Source organism: Etheostoma cragini, chromosome 18 (assembly GCF_013103735.1).
Source record: "Etheostoma cragini isolate CJK2018 chromosome 18, CSU_Ecrag_1.0, whole genome shotgun sequence".
Classification (NCBI taxonomy): domain Eukaryota; kingdom Metazoa; phylum Chordata; class Actinopteri; order Perciformes; family Percidae; genus Etheostoma; species Etheostoma cragini.
In genome coordinates, this window is record NC_048424.1 from 12,048,992 (window position 1) to 12,064,985 (window position 15,994).

The 15,994-nt window shown below is 41.0% G+C and overlaps 1 protein-coding gene across 6 annotated transcripts in view; it reads right to left on the reverse strand.

Moving 5' to 3' along the window:
• Positions 1-15,994, reverse strand: part of eya4 (EYA transcriptional coactivator and phosphatase 4) — a 42,513-nt gene that overhangs the window by 16,149 nt on the left and 10,370 nt on the right. For 4 of the 6 annotated variants that reach the window (XR_004660397.1, XM_034900015.1, XM_034900012.1 and 1 more), the window contains exons 3-4: positions 5,965-6,014; positions 3,645-3,766 (exon numbers count right to left, since the gene is read on the reverse strand). Coding sequence is in view for 5 of the 6 variants with exons in the window: in XM_034900015.1 (XP_034755906.1) it covers positions 3,645-3,766; positions 5,965-6,014 (172 nt within the window). In the remaining variant the exon portion in view is untranslated. Of the gene's footprint in view, positions 1-3,644; positions 3,767-5,964; positions 6,015-9,373; positions 9,788-15,994 lie in introns of those variants that run through there. The other 2 variants (XM_034900017.1, XM_034900016.1) reach the window with 1 other exon arrangement.

Here is a 15,994-nt window from a genome sequence, read left to right on the forward strand (position 1 = left end):
GTGACTTTTCTTGTTTCTCTCTGGACATGATTAAAACTCATCATCAGTGACCATCTGAGAACTCCATTTAGTTCAGGGCAACGTCATTAATCCCCTCGGGGAGCAATGCAACCCACCGGACAAGCCCTAATGAAGACAAATTAATTGCTATGGAGATGGCCCGTGGGCCCGAGTTTTGGCTGATGTCAGATGAGAGGAATGTTGGGTATGTAGTTTGTTTTGGCTGTGATGCTGTTGTCCCGTCTCTGTCTGCTTAAAACATTAACTGTGAGCTCATCAAAAATGATTTAATGTGCTCTAATATGGTTGGATTCCACCGTTAAGTCCACTCTGACAATTTCTCTGGCTGTGTGTGTGTGTGTTGACACATCAAGTTGACTAAAATGCGGTATCTCCCTTTTTCCATTACATTAGTTTCCATTGCCTGTTAAATCAGCAATAGATCAAAGGATCACCCTGAACTAAAGCACTTAACATCCGGTGCCATTGCATCACACTGCAGAAATATACTGCAGAGGACAGACACTGAGACAGGGAGAGATCGAGAGGGACGGTAGAAAAAGATGAGAAGAGCGTTTGCTGGTGTTGACATCTAAGAGAGCTGTGATGCTTTAATGCTCTTGTAGAGTGAATAGTTTCCAGGAGGATTTTAGGCTTGCACTCAAACATATACACACGTACGCACGCACACACACACATCCACACACACACACAGTTTGCTAAGCGGTTGCGGAGGAGATCAGTGGGCTATTGCACAAAAGTAGAATGGAGATATCCAGTATAAGTGAAAAAGCGCAGCTTGACTTAGTGGGATCCGCAGATTTACTGATGCAGAAATGGAGAAGGCGCAATGTTAATACTTTATACAGAGTGAGCAGCAGCTTCTTGTGGAAGCATGATAACTTGAATCACATTTGTAAAAGAAAAAAAAAAAGAAACAGCAGGAGAAAGAAAGGCGATCATGGACCAACTGAATGAGAATGCACCCTAAAATATACATTTGCTGACCACTGTTCGAAAATCCTTCCATTCAAGGATTAGGCTACAAATCATTTGCGCAAATTGTGTTTTTCATTATAGAGGACGAGTTTCCTTCTCTATATATTATTATATGCTTTGCTTCCTTGTATACAGTCTATGGACATGGAAAAGAAAGAATTGGACTTTAAAATCTAGAAACTATAAAGAGAATTCTGTGGTAGCGCACATTGTAAACATGAGTGTAACAAAGTGTATTCATCAGTTATTTCCCCCCCAGCAACATATAAACCATTGGGGTGTCCTCTCTCTCCCCTGTTACATGAATGAACAGTAGTTTACACTATAGAGTTACTGTTCCAGTGAACTAAGGCTATAATTTGGGAGGATTGTACAATTAAGGTTCTTTAAATTGTACAATCCTCCCAAATTATCGTTGTTAAAGAACACAAAATAAATGTATCAATTAAAAAAATGTAAGGTGCATTGGTCCACCATAGAAACACATGTACAGCAGTTTATATATTGCCCTTAGTAATTGACTTCATTTGCACCCTTTTTGCAACTTCATCAGCATTTCTAATTATCTCAACAACTGCCGTAATATATTCATCAAACTCCTAACAACAATGTGAACAGCAGTCTTCATACAGCACTATAACAGTAACATGAATGATTATTAAAATGATACTCACAATGATAAAATAGTATTTAACAGAACATCAATATGCACCTATTTTAATGCAGGCTGATAATAAGGTAAACCCACTGCTGAGAGTTCAGAAAAGGCTCCAGGATTAATAAATCCTGGTTGTTAGCCTGGTCAGGACCAGGCTAGCGGTAAAGAACAATTCTCCATGGTAATTTAGTTGCCTCTGCTTTTGTGCAACCATGTCTAGACTAAATTCATCCAGGGTAACTGGAATATCATGACTTAAGCCCTTTTCCTGGTTTTGTGCAATAGCCCCTTGAAGTGCTTTACTATGTGTTTACACACATCCTCCAGCGGTATGTTCAAGTCTTCATGCCAGAGCGAGATGTGTGTATGTGTGTATGTGTGCTTTTGCATTTGCGCGCCTCCTTCTGTCTCTATAAATTCCTCAAAAAAGTACTTATCTCCGCATATTGAAAATCTTTCTGACTGATGGTTTTGCAACAGATTTAGAATTACATTACATTACACTCATAACTTTCTTTTGCCCAAAGGGATTTACAAAATGCACTTTTAACATCTGCTAGAGCAGCAGCCAGATGTCATAAAAAAAACTGGACGTGCATCTATAAACAATGAACAGCATGTACAGTACAAATGCTTAGTCTTTGTTTTATATATACATACATATAATGTATATATTTAATATTTTCCTGTTTAGTTTAAAAAGGAGACATCAGTTATTGCGAGCATGACATGTTGAGGTGTAGTCTATTTAGCTTTTCTATTTGCATCGTTTATGTATTTGGTTGTGTTGTGTGTATTTGCTGAATGCTGCGCATGTGTTGTCAAATTTGTGAAGTTTTCTTAATTTGCTTGTGTAATGACTATTTGCATGTTTTCTGAAGTTGCAGGGCATTTGCCACTGTCAGCCACCGTACAGGTCTCATTCAGGTCAGTGACCAACTTGACCTCATAACCTTTCCAGGCAGAGGAGTATACAACCTTGTGCCAAAATAAATTCAGGGAATCTAGGCTGCTGCAGGATTAAGATTGATTGATTTGATTAGGACAATACAAATTAATCAACATTTCTGTAAATGCGCCAGGGTTAGCCAGTTGGCTAAATTTTCAACTGTAGTCCTAGTTACCTAGCATGCATGTCTTTATGGTGGGAGGAAACCAGAGCACCCGGAGGAAACCCACACAGACACAGGGACACCACAAACACACAGACGGGCCTGCCTGCCCAGACCAGTGATCTAACTCCGCAGTGCCAACTTGCTGTGAGGCAGAAGTGCTAACCACTGAGCCACCGTGCTGCAGGGAAGCACGGGGAATGTTTTGTTTCAAGATTGTCTCCTTTTGTAAGTCCGTGGGCCTGCAACACTTTTGCATACTTCCCAAAGAGAGAGAGAGAGAGAGAGATAGGCTTAACCTGGCTTTAGCATCTGTGTTTAGGCGCCTGCAAAATCTTTGTTTAAATTTAATTCATTAAATGTTCCTGTGTCTCTCGCACCTTCTTCAAGTATGTGAAATGAGTTGTGAGTTTTTCCTTAACAAGCACCTCTTAAAGCTCGCTAATTAATATCTTGTTTGTATAATCCGAATTTGAACACTTATTTTTTACATACTTTGTTACATTTGTTACCCGAGGAAAGCTAGCTGTTTTCTTAATGCCAAGCTAATTTAATCGGCTCCTGGCTAGAGCTTTATATTTATTATACGGACAGGAATGTGGTATCAAGCTTCTCATTGAACTCTTAGGACAAGTGTATTTCCCAAAATGGCGCACAAGTGTCAATAAGTACAGAGACCATTTAGATCACTCTAATGATCTCTCTAATGTTTAGCAGTCTCATTAATAACCAAATGCAAATTGGAAATATAATTGGCCTAAAAAAGGAAAAAGATAAAAAAGAAGATCCAAACTATAACCTAAAAAAAAACAACCTTATAACATATAACTTGACAAAACTGCCCATTCATTACAGCAGCACCAAATACATCTCACCTCCTGTTCCATTGGTGGTGATGGAGGGGCTGCCAAGGTTGTTCTTGTCCAGCTTGGAGCCTGTCGAATCTCCACCACCCACACGGTTATGAGGACTGGCTAGGTCCTGCATTTCCATAGACCTACAGAAGGGACGAGGAGGGGGGGGGGGGGGGGGGGGGGGGGGGGGGGGGATGTAAAAATTAACTGTGATTTTAGAATGAATAACAGATTACCAGTAATATTCTCTCACAGATGGGAATCCCCCACCTCTATATATTACGTTGATAACGCATTGAACACATTCAATGACATACTGCATATACACACGCACGCACGCACGCACGCACGCGAGTCATAAACGTCATGCTTTTCCGACCAGTTAGCTTACATGAGCATGTGTTCAGAGGTGCTAGACATTGTCTGCGGGCCTGCTGGCTCTTTTATGGAGTATGTGTGTGTGTGGTGTGTGTGTGTGTGTACACTTCTGGGCTCCAATACAAACCCACAGCCTGCCGGCATGCTTTAGTTTTACAATGTGTTCCACATGCATGACTGGGACGAACCTGCACACAAGGTGGTAATGGTAGAGTGAGATGTGTGTGTGTGCGTGTGTTAGTGTGTGAGTGTGTGAGTGTGTGAGAGAGAAAAAACGCGTGCGTGCATGTGTGTGTGTGTGTGTGTGTTGAGTAGGTGGAGGTAAATAGAGACATGAAGAGTAGAAGTCTGTCTTTCATAGATCATGAATTGTTTATTTGGATCTTGATTAGTTGTTACCATGGCAACAACTACTCACCCAGTGTAAGGTGTAAATGTTTAATCAATTTTCATGCATGGAAATTGTAAGAAAAAAAAACATTAAACACTCACTCATGACTCTTCATTACTATTGCCAAAACCCAATTTTGACATGTCCTTTGATGGCGGACATAGTTTAATGTTGAGTCAGTGTTTGTGTGGACAGTGCCTAGTAAGAACGTGTGTGTGCATGTGTGTGTGCGTGTCTGTGAGCCCGGGCTCATGCCGCCCGCAGGTTGGTCACACTTGGGCTCTTGTGTGAGACATCAAAGCCAGAAATGACAGAGATGAAGGGAGAATTAAACAAATGCGGGCTGCTGTTCTACCACTGTGTATCTACGTGTGTGTGTGTGTGTGTGTGTGTGCGTGTGTGTGTGCGTGTGTGTGTGCGTGTGTGTGTGTGTGTGTGTGTGTGTGTGTGTGTGTGTGTGTGTGTGTACTAAAATAGAGTCAATACATCTGTGCCACGATCTAAAAGCTGGCCATCCGTATGCTACGGGCACTGCCACATATGACTGCAACCCCCAGTCAAACATTTAGCTTTCAGCGGATGAGAAAGACCGCGAAATGGCGCAAAAAAGACATCGGACGAAAGATAAACACAATCTGTCAACTCTTTTTTTTCTCTTAACAGCTAAAGATTAATTCTGCTTTCCTGTACATTTTGAACCAAAAACACTGATCACTCTCTTAATAACAGCGCTTTCTGGGGATGAGATATTGAGCCAACTTTAAAAAAAAGCCTAAAGCCTAAAAGTATCTCTGCTCTACACGGCAGTGACAGTTAAGAACTTTCACAGATTATGGTGCTTTTTTTTGTGCTTTTTCTCTTTTTCTCAACAGCAGGAAATGATTCCCTCTCCCCTCCTTGTCTATTTTTTCTCCTTTCTTCCCTCTCTGTTTCACTCCTCTCGGGAGGCGATGGCAGGAGTTGGTGTTTCATAAACTCTTTTCTGGTTTTCACATTATGTCTGGTCATTGAAAAAATATGCTGCATCTTAGTGCAATGCACAGTGTACGGCGTTACGATTGTTCCCACTATTGAATGAAGTGATTCATCATTTACTGCATGAAATGCAAAAATAAAAAAATAAAAACACCCACTGCTACTTCACAGAGCCTATGGTGACGACTTTTTTGCACAAAATTTGCTTGAAAAATGAATGAATCAAATATCAAAATAGCTGCTGATTATTTTTATGTTGATCGACTCATTGAGTAACAGCTCTAAATAAATGAGGTTTGCATGGTCTTCGTTCGGATCAGTACATGTCTTCCTGTGTGTGTGTGTGTGTGTGTGTGTTTGTGTTTGTGTGTGACTGAGACTTCATCACTGCATGCAACTGCAGTGAAACCTCACCTCACTGCGCCATAACCAGAGAATTAAGACAGACACACACACGCACACACGCACACACACACACACACACACACACACACACACACACACACACACACACACACACACACAGTAAACCAACGCAGAATTCTGCATAACCTAATGATGTTTGTGGTTTCACACAACATACACATGTGAGCATACCTGGTGTCTGAAGGGTCTGGAACATGAGATTCGCTGTGGGATTTCTTTACCTGCAGAGAAACCAGACCACATCAAATGTTACACATGCATTGATTTAGTGTTTGGTGTGTCATAAACCAGCCTGATAAACCGGTGTTTATAAATCAGATTCATCCCTACTCTGTAGCAGAGTAGACATCAGCGGACTGGCAGGCTGCTTTGGTCCCTCTTGACGCACTCACTACTGTAACTGTATCTTTCTTTCTATCTATCTATCTATCTATCTATCTATCTATCTATCTATCTATCTATCTATCTATCTATCTATCCATCCAATAAATTCCCACCCTCAGCACTTCTCAGAAAGAAAAATGAGGGATAAAACTCAAATCTGATGTTGAACGTTGAATGACGTCAAAGTAGGCAGAAAATGTACTTTAATTTTCTCTGATTCTGTAAATTACAGTTTTACATTACTAAAATGCATCAATTGTAACAAATAAAAACCTGGTGTCTGTACTTGGAGCCACCACGAGACAGAAGTGCTAACTGGCGTCTAAGTGACAGATATTAACTTTCCCTTGTTCCCCCGTGACCCTGCTCCATCCGGAGCCAAAGCCCCTTTCTCAACCCTTAAAGAGTTGAAGGGTCATAGTGGGGTCATGTTAGGTCACAGGGCTCACTCTTCACCCTTAAACGTGTCGCCGCGTAGACACTAAATTGAGCCTTGACTTTGGATGGGGGGGGTGGGGGGGGGGACATTTGGTAGTGTCAATCACTGTGTGCTAGAACGTTTCCTTCATCATTGCACTGAAGAAAAAAAAAAAAAAGAATTAAGAAAACACACTTCAGCGCCATTCCACCGCAGCGTACACTCACTGCGCTCGCACACAGGCGGGTTTTTATGTGCGTCGCTGTGTGTGAGGGTATGCGGCGCTAGACGGCGGACCAGCGGTTCTCTATTAAAATTCCTCTCTCTTATTTGGAACAGGAACTAATTAGAACAGTAAATGCAGGGCGGAGCGAAGGCCAATGTGTACCAGCTGCCCTATAATCACTGTGTCAACACACTGTCGAGGTGTAGGGCACGCGTGAGGTGCCAAACACACACACACATCTACACATACAAATGCACACACACACATGGTCAAATTCACCCAGGCAGCATATATTCCAGCCATTTGCACATTATCGCAATCACAGGTAAGTATACAGAGAAAGTGCTTGGCCAAGCAGACACTAAAAACCAGGTATTTGGAAACTAGGACATTTCTGTGTGTGTGTGTGTGTGTGTGTGTGTGACAGAGTGGATTTCTGTTTGAGTTGTGGTGTTATGGTTCTGATTAGAGGATCCTGCTGAGAGCGAATAAGAAGCAGCACTTAGCTGTTTAAGACTGGGTTCAAAGGTTAGCCGGTGCCCTCGTATGGATCACTTTACACACACACCCGCGCGCGCACGCACGCACGCACGCACGCACGCACGCACGCACGCACAAGCCACTTTCATGTCACGTTTCATGCTTTGCTGAAATTTAACAAGGCTGTCAGTCACGACATCAACAGCATGGCCGTGAGAAACTGCAATCTACTTGTAACGCACACACAGGGCTACATACAAACGAGGGTGAGCACACGTCGCGCATGTGCGCACGCACACACACACTCACACACACATACACACACACAACCCTGGCTTTTTCTGTCTCAACAAGATCTGTGAAAACACAAGCATACGAGAGCTTTGATCCTGAAAAGCTTTTATCACTGTTCTTTATCCATTGCACACTTTCTCTCACTGGTGACCTCTCTGAGTCTCTCACATCTCTCAACATCTCACTGCCTTTATCTTTGTCAATCAGAAATATTCCATATTTAATATACCGTGATTTTTCTTTTCTTTATCATAAATCCTAAATGATCTGAAATGTATTTGTTTCTGTTATGCGCTAAAACATTTATTTCTTGTTTTAAATGTCATTAATAAACAATATCAATTTTGTATCAATTACCCAGAATGTTTATGATCCAAACGAGACCAAGTGAACCTACCCTGGTGATGCAATAATAAATCTACAGAAATCTACGTGCTCACGTTCAGATAATCTGCGTCATTCTCGCTTTTTCCGTATCCTACAGTAAAACGCTCAATTTCATCTTCAATAATAAAACGGAGGGCCTCAAAGCTTACTCTTAGGTGGCCAGGATGCCTGAAGGACCCATTTGTGTCACCTGAGCCACATATACTGACGACCTTTGACCTGGCTGGCCGGGTGACCGGTCTGGAACACAACCTGACCAGCCTTGGGACTCCCTGAGGGACAAATGCAGGTACCCTAGATAATTAGCACTAATAACAATGATTAACTTAATAGAATAAACACTTCTATGTTTGTGTTGGTACTTACTTATATTTATCATCTAATAATAACGTGAGGCCTAATTTGGCCCTGAAAGGCAGTAATAAGAAACAGTAGGTGGAAAGCAGAAGCAGTCCTAGTTCTTGTAGATGTGTTTCCTCACTCAAGACTTTTAAATTTGACATAAAAGGTGCATCACCAAGGTTTGTGTTATTGTTTCTGGCAAACTGCAAAAACACTGCGCAGAAAGAGAAAAAGGGGGAGAGAGAAAGAAGAATAGCGCTATGTGTTTCTGGTAATAACCCAACCCATCTGCAATGGGTCATCCGATACCATGCATAGAATTACACACACACACACACACACACACAAATGGTTGATGAACGCTTTAAAAATCGGTTTTACAATTTTTCGTTTGCTTTGTAGGAATACTTAGCAATAACTAAATACATTAAAACAAATTCAAGTAATCTCTTAATCACTAATTCCACTTAAAAATGCCATAACACATGGTTGTGTATTGCTCATTAAACTATATTTTTTTATACAACGGATTTTTCTTGGATAAATTCAAGCTATACAGTATATATATAATGTAGAAATAACATCAAAACCAAATATATCTGCCTATTTACATATAATAAATATATATATATAATTTAGAAATAGTATCTAAACTAAATATATCTGCCTATTTACATATAATAAAAGCATGTTGAAAAAAATTTATTTAGTTCAATTCATGTTAAATTCAGTGTTTTAAAATATGCTTTGTGTATAAATAGAGGAAACTAAATGAACTTGGAATGCTACCCTGAAACCACTACATCGCTGTCATCATAACCCAACCTTATTTTATTTCGGAATGCTCTGAATATTGCACCCATTCAGCCAAATTAAATAGTTATACAACATTAAACAGCATTATTATATAGAGCAACATTTATTTATTCTGAAGTGTGAGCAGCATAATAAAATATTTAATATTCTAACCCTAATTGTTTGACAAACCAAACTCTAGCATTAGTGTGAGCATGAAACACACTCACACGGAGTCAGAGATGCATTCTTACCTCAGGGTGTAATCAGGTCAGTTAGCAGTCTTATACTTCCACAAAGCATTACAGAGCTGTACGATCCACTGGCTTCCCCTCAGACACAGGTTTACCGGACTCACACACACAAAGTGAAACACACACAAACACTCCTCCAAACACACTTCAACCCGTCTCTATCTACCTGCCGCTCACTTTGTACTCCAGGTGTCACGTTTTTCTTGTTCTTGCTCTACAGGAGAAAATGCAAAATTTCTAATTCTCTTTGCGTTTCTCTTTCACTCAACAAAGGCAGAACAACTCAGCAAACACGCAGCGGCTGGAGAAAAGACGCAAACGCCACTAAAAATTACACTGTTCACTCTCCCTCTCTCTATGTTCAATCCATGCACAGCTCCTGTCGTCCTCGAGTCCAGTAATGGGGAACATTTCACTCGTCCTGTTTCTCTCGTCCTTTGCCTCCTCCCCCTCTTTTTTCTTCCTCCCCCTCCTGTCTCTCTCTCTCTCTCTTTGCTGTCACTCTCTTCAGACTCACTCAAGCTTACGTTTAAAGCCAAAACATGTTTTAAAGGTAACAGATGTAGCTTTTGTAGATAAAAATAAACTGAATTCCACATTGTAACCAGCCCGTGTATGACAATATAACATAACTCAAATAAGTCGGAGCCCCTTAAATCAAAAACATCCGTGTGTATGACTCAAATCCTGCTGATGGTAGCTGAAGTCTAGCGTGATTACTTCCATGAAGCCAAGGCGGCAAATGGAGACTTGGTGTGGACGAAATGTCTTGCTGTGCAGTAGAAAGCACGGGCCAGACCATAAACTTCGCACCATGCAATTGACCCTTACACACACACACACACACACACACACACACACACACACACACACACACACACACACACACAAACACCGTCCCCAGTCTCCCCCACATCAAACAGAGACTCACATGTACACCTGATCACACACATACACACACATTTAATCCGTGTTAATTGAAACCACGCAGGCTACACGTGTGCATCATATGTTGAGGTGTAGCTGAGCTGGAGGGTTGGTTGGGGATGTAGTATCAACAAGGTGGATTCCCAGCTGCCCCAGTCTTAAGATGGCACTGGTTCGCCTTTAGTTGTCAAGCTGTTGTCAGGGGAAGCGCACGCCCAAACACACGCACATCTACCTGGCTTAAACCAGGTTAATGTTTGACATCTGACTCTACTCACATCTGACTTGACCTGGTGTGACTGAATTTTTTGTTCCAAATATCTTTGTTATTGACCTGAATCTTAGTTTATCACACTGTTTTTACGCACCACTCTGGTATTTAATTAGATGGGTCATCTTTGTGCTGTAAGACGGCTGTGGCAGTGTAACTGAGTTGTATTGATTGATATTTGGTCTAATGGACAAAAGTCAGTAATAGAAGTGTAAAGCCTATAACAAAGCAAAAATCTAAGACAATTTCCTTTTCATGTTATTGATCTTAAAACACATTCAATATCAAAATGTGTTAATGAATTACAATAGCATGAACAAAACCAGACTAAAAAAGTAAATATAAATAGAAAATTAAATATAAAAGTATAAATAAAACCAGGACATTTGCCTTGCTAAATATAACTGACCCTTTAACAACATATGGACCATTTTGAATGTTGCTGTACATCTGAAAGCAACTGACCACAACTGAGAAGAGGGATGAATGAACACAGGCCTAGAGACCAATTTGGAACAGGGCCACTGTCTCCAACTGTGCACCAGCCACCTTTAGCTCAGTCACCATGGTGACAACATGCGACCCTGACCCACAGCATTTATCCCCCCCAACCCCCCCAACCCCAGCAAACACCCTGATTGATAGACTGTCTGTGGATCTATGTGCATACATCAGTGCAAATGTCTGTCAAAAGTGTGTTATACGTGCATGCACTTTGTGTGCATGTGCGGTGAAGGGGGGGGGGGGGTTCTGGAGCATATGTGGAGGACTAGCTGTCAGAACAGATTACGGTGTTGCCGAAACGCTTGACAACTCAAGCTCTTTATTACTAACCGGACAGGACCCCCATCAGGAGGGGGTTGTCCAAAAACATCCCTGATGTAATATTTTTGCAGCAAGTGGAGAAGGGAGTAGGGGAGATGTCCCAAAACACGCCTGATGAAATACAAAAAACAAAAAAAATAGCGTGGTATGGGAACACCAGAGCAGTGAACTGAGTAATGGAAGTGGGTAGTATGTTAGAGAGCTAATGACAGGACTCGACTTTGGATATTGTTGACTTTAGAAGGGTTTTAAAAGTGTCCGACGGAGGTGCCTCGCTTCCTTTTAAGAGGCCCTCGAGAAAAACTTTGCTCTTCAAGTGGAACAACAGCAGTTTATCTTCCACTCAGCAGACAGTGAAACAGACGGAGACAGACACTGCTCCCATTTATCTCTTATGTCTAGATGTGGCTGCTCTTTTTTATTCATTCTGAAGTGAAATGTTTTTCACTTCAATGTTGTTCCGCTTCTCAGAGAATTGTTCTCAGCAGTAATGCATTTATTATTTCTATTTAAATAATTGAAGGTTATTTATTAAGTGCATTTTCAATTACCTAAGAAAAATATTGCAATTGAAAATGTAAAAAGTTGCTAAAATATGAAAAATGTTTAAAATTGAAGTGTAAAAACTACACATTTTGGATTTACCAGAGCCAAGCTAGTGGTTTCCCTCTGTTTCCAGTCTTTATGCTAAGTTAAGCTAACCAGCTGCTGGCTATAGCTTTGTATCTATTGTACAGACATAAGAATGATATTGATTTTCTCATCTAACTCTAGAAAGAAGAAAACGAATAATTGCATACACCAAAATGTGGACGTTTCTTTTGTTTTATTATCAACAACAAAAAACTAAAATTAAAAAAGTCAGGAACGGACAGTTAAAAAATACTTTTATTCCTAACACAGGAACTAAAGTATGTAACAAAATGATTTAGATTTAACTATATATAAGTCTTTAACACAAGCACAAACACAGGCGATGTATTGGGCGTCCAGGCACACACACACACACACACACACACACCTGTGCAACGGGATCGTACTGAATATCCAGCCATCCCCGTCGCTGACATCGGCTGGTGTGTGTCGACCACAAACACACTCATGAAGGATGTTAGTCACCACACGAACGCAACCTCCATCTCTATCTATCCCCCACATTCTCTCTATCCCCCACATTCTCTCTCTCCCTCTCTCTCTCTCTCTCTCTCGCTCTCTCTTACGCACGCATACACACGCACACACACACACACACACACACACACACACACACACACACACACGCACACACACACGCACACACACACAGTCTCACACATTTTACCTGTCCCCTGCTCAAAGCTCTCTGCTCTCCCCATTTGTATGAGTGGTTATCGGTGTGGTAACTCAATCTCCTTCCTTTCATGTAAAATACATTGTGCCGAGTCCCTCCCTCCCTCCCCCACTCCTCCTACACCCCCTCCAGATCCCCCAGCCTGGGGAGGTGTAAAACTATCCTTCTCTTTATGCCTCCAAAAATGCCCCTTTTTCAGGTGTAGTAGGAAGCTTTAAAAGAAAAAAGAGTGAAAGAGAAGAACAGGGTGAGTCTGGGGAGCAGGGAAGAGGTGGAAAAGGTGGAGGAGGAGGAGGAGGAGGAGGAGGAGGGGGAGGAGGAGGTGTTTAAGTGAAAAGGTACTCTCCAAAAACATCTCTCTCTCCCGCTCTCTCCCTCTCTCTCTGGTATTGCCTGCCTATGCTCACATGAATTTGCCAAGAGTTGCCTAGTTTTTCTCACAATGTGAAGGGCACAGAAAGGAAAGTATGTTCACACACAGTAGAGTATCACATATCTAAGAACCTTTGTCTTCGAATACCCAGGGAAAGAAAGAAAAAGACAAAAATAGAGCTAAGACTAGACGGTGACCTCTACATTGAAGCCCCAAGACAATATGAACAATCCGAGAAACAAGAGAACAACAAGTAGCAAGGTTGCTCGCCGCTATTGAATTTGAAATGGCTTATGTGCTGCGTGAGTTCTTCAGTTTAAAAACCGAGCACACATTACACAGAAATAATAATGGGGAGTCTATAGCATAAAATACAACAAAAAACACCTCTCCAATTAAAAATCCAATCTGTAATTTCTTGTATAGTGGAACTACAACAAAGATTGAATCAAAATGGCTTCAACCAACCAGGTTATGTAATTTGAATATATATTTCAATAATGTGATGAAGTTGGACAGCATTTCTCAACAGCAGAATATGGGCAGTGTGACCACAACAGGGTATGTGTATTAAGTGTTTTCACCACATTTCAGCATAAAAATGGAGATTATAATGACACAGAGTAGTAAACTATAAATGAAACAGGTTAAAAAATATTTTTTACTATACTTAAAGCTATAGTGCGCAATTATTTCACATTAATGAAGACTGTTAGATTCAAGCCATTGCCAAATGAGTTTATACAAAGTTAATTAAGACATTCAGCTCCATAAAACTCTCTCTGTAGTTCTCAGTATGGCTATGTTTACAAAATCATGTAGTCATCATCAATCATGTAGACATTTGTGCGCAGCAGCTCGAGTGATGGGTTTTATGTCGCCGCTTAGAAAGGACATTAGCAGTGTTCAGCTTTGGAGACAAAGAGGTACTAACAACTGCGTGAAGGAGGGCTGGGGGTGGTGCGTGATCACAGTGGGAGACAGAAATTACGCACTGTATCTTTAGGTAATGCATTACTTAGAATTAATCAAATGGTCTTACAGTAATTGCCACACAGACATTCTGGGGCCAATATTCCAAATTCTCTGTAAAGGCTGCTTGAGGGCCGACAGCTCTGAGCCAGGAAAACTGGTTCCAGAGCGGCAGCGTCTCTAGGCTGATCATGAACCAAGAACCCCTTACCGTACGTCAGGTGCTCGGGCGGGTTTATTGGGACCAAAAAGACCATATGAATTTTTTAAAAACATTTTTTAAAAACACAGAGCTTCAGTGTTAACTTCAGTGTCACAGAATGAAATGGTCACCGCAATGGTCCGTGGAGGAGACAAAGTGTCTTCAAGCAGTATGGTCCTCAGCCTTCTACTACCTTTAAAGTATTGTGTTTCTTGTTTTTATTACACAATGTATTTCTTCTTAATACACGGGAGGGGATTCAATTATAAGCTAGCAAGTAATTCTTCCTGGGTTTAATTGGTCATCTTTGGTTGTTGTCTTGTATTTTGATCTCTTTGTATAGACAAAGAGTTGTCAGTGCACTTTACAAATTTTAGAATACAAAAGATTTTTTTTTTTAAATCAACTTGTAGTAAATACACGTTTGGGGAGGAAGAGCAGTAGAGTAGAACAGACTAAAGCCTCCCCGCTCCTGGTGGTCTTCATATTTTCCATTTCAATTGGCTCCTCATTGTCTCAGAGAGTGAGGGGATCACAGACATGATTTAATGCAGCTTTACTCAATGGAGACAAATGAAAAGTCAGTGATGGATGTGTGTGTGTGTGTGTGTGTGTGTGTGTGTGTGTTTGTGTGTGTGTGTGTGTGTGGGCTGGTTCTGCGCTGTTAATTGTCAAGCGTTTGGCCTAGACTGCCCCTGCTCAGCTAATCTGATGAGAGTGATTAAAAAAACAACTGGGAGAAACCTAAACCAGTCCATGGATGACCAGGCACACACAGACACACACACACACACACACGCACACACAGACACACACACACACTCTCTGGCCATCACTCTAATCAGTGGCACAGAGACACTCAAACAACACACAATTTATGATTAAATATCTGAAGGTACAATATGGATACAGTAGAAAGAAGACACTGGGACAGATGTAGTGAAGAAACAATTTGTAGAAAAATCATTATTATTTCTATTCTATCTAACAATTAGCTATACCTTTTCATACATAATATGATTAATCAATTAATTGAAAATTAGCAGCCATCAATAATTAATCTGAATGATACAATACGTGACTCCCAGCTCCATGCTGCGTGATGTGTATGAGTCATGGCACAAGTGCCGTCACATATTGGTAACCAACGTAGACGTTGTGGCAGTAGAGGATGTAATGTTTCACTCTGAAACTATACCTGCGTGTACATTGGTAATTTAAGTTAGTTAAAAATTGGAAGAACAAGAAGAAGAATCAAGATATGTGGAACAAATCTATCTTTGACTTGAGCCACTTGGGCGGTCATTACACAACCTCATGCTATGCAGCCAAACATAGGTCAAATCCACAGAACTCTCCTACTGCAATGCAGTTGTGGTCTGCAAACCAAGTTTGTCAGGCTAAATTAATATAAAATGATGCATAAGACATCTAGAATATTTCCATTTGATAAAAGGATGAAATGGTGCAGTGATAAAAAATTAAGAGCTGGGACAAGAATCGAAGATGATTATAACAAGCTACTTAAAGGGAAATGAAAGGGGAGAAAGGGATGTTAAAAGGTTGATTAACAACTTAACAAAGAAGGTTACTCCATGTTTTGTGGCAGAATTCCACGTGATCAGATGTCGAATAGAGTATGTGGACTAGAACAGTAAGAGCTCCTCTCTGCTGCTGTGTGAGACCTGAAGAAACACAACACCACCGTCCTGCAAACTCCC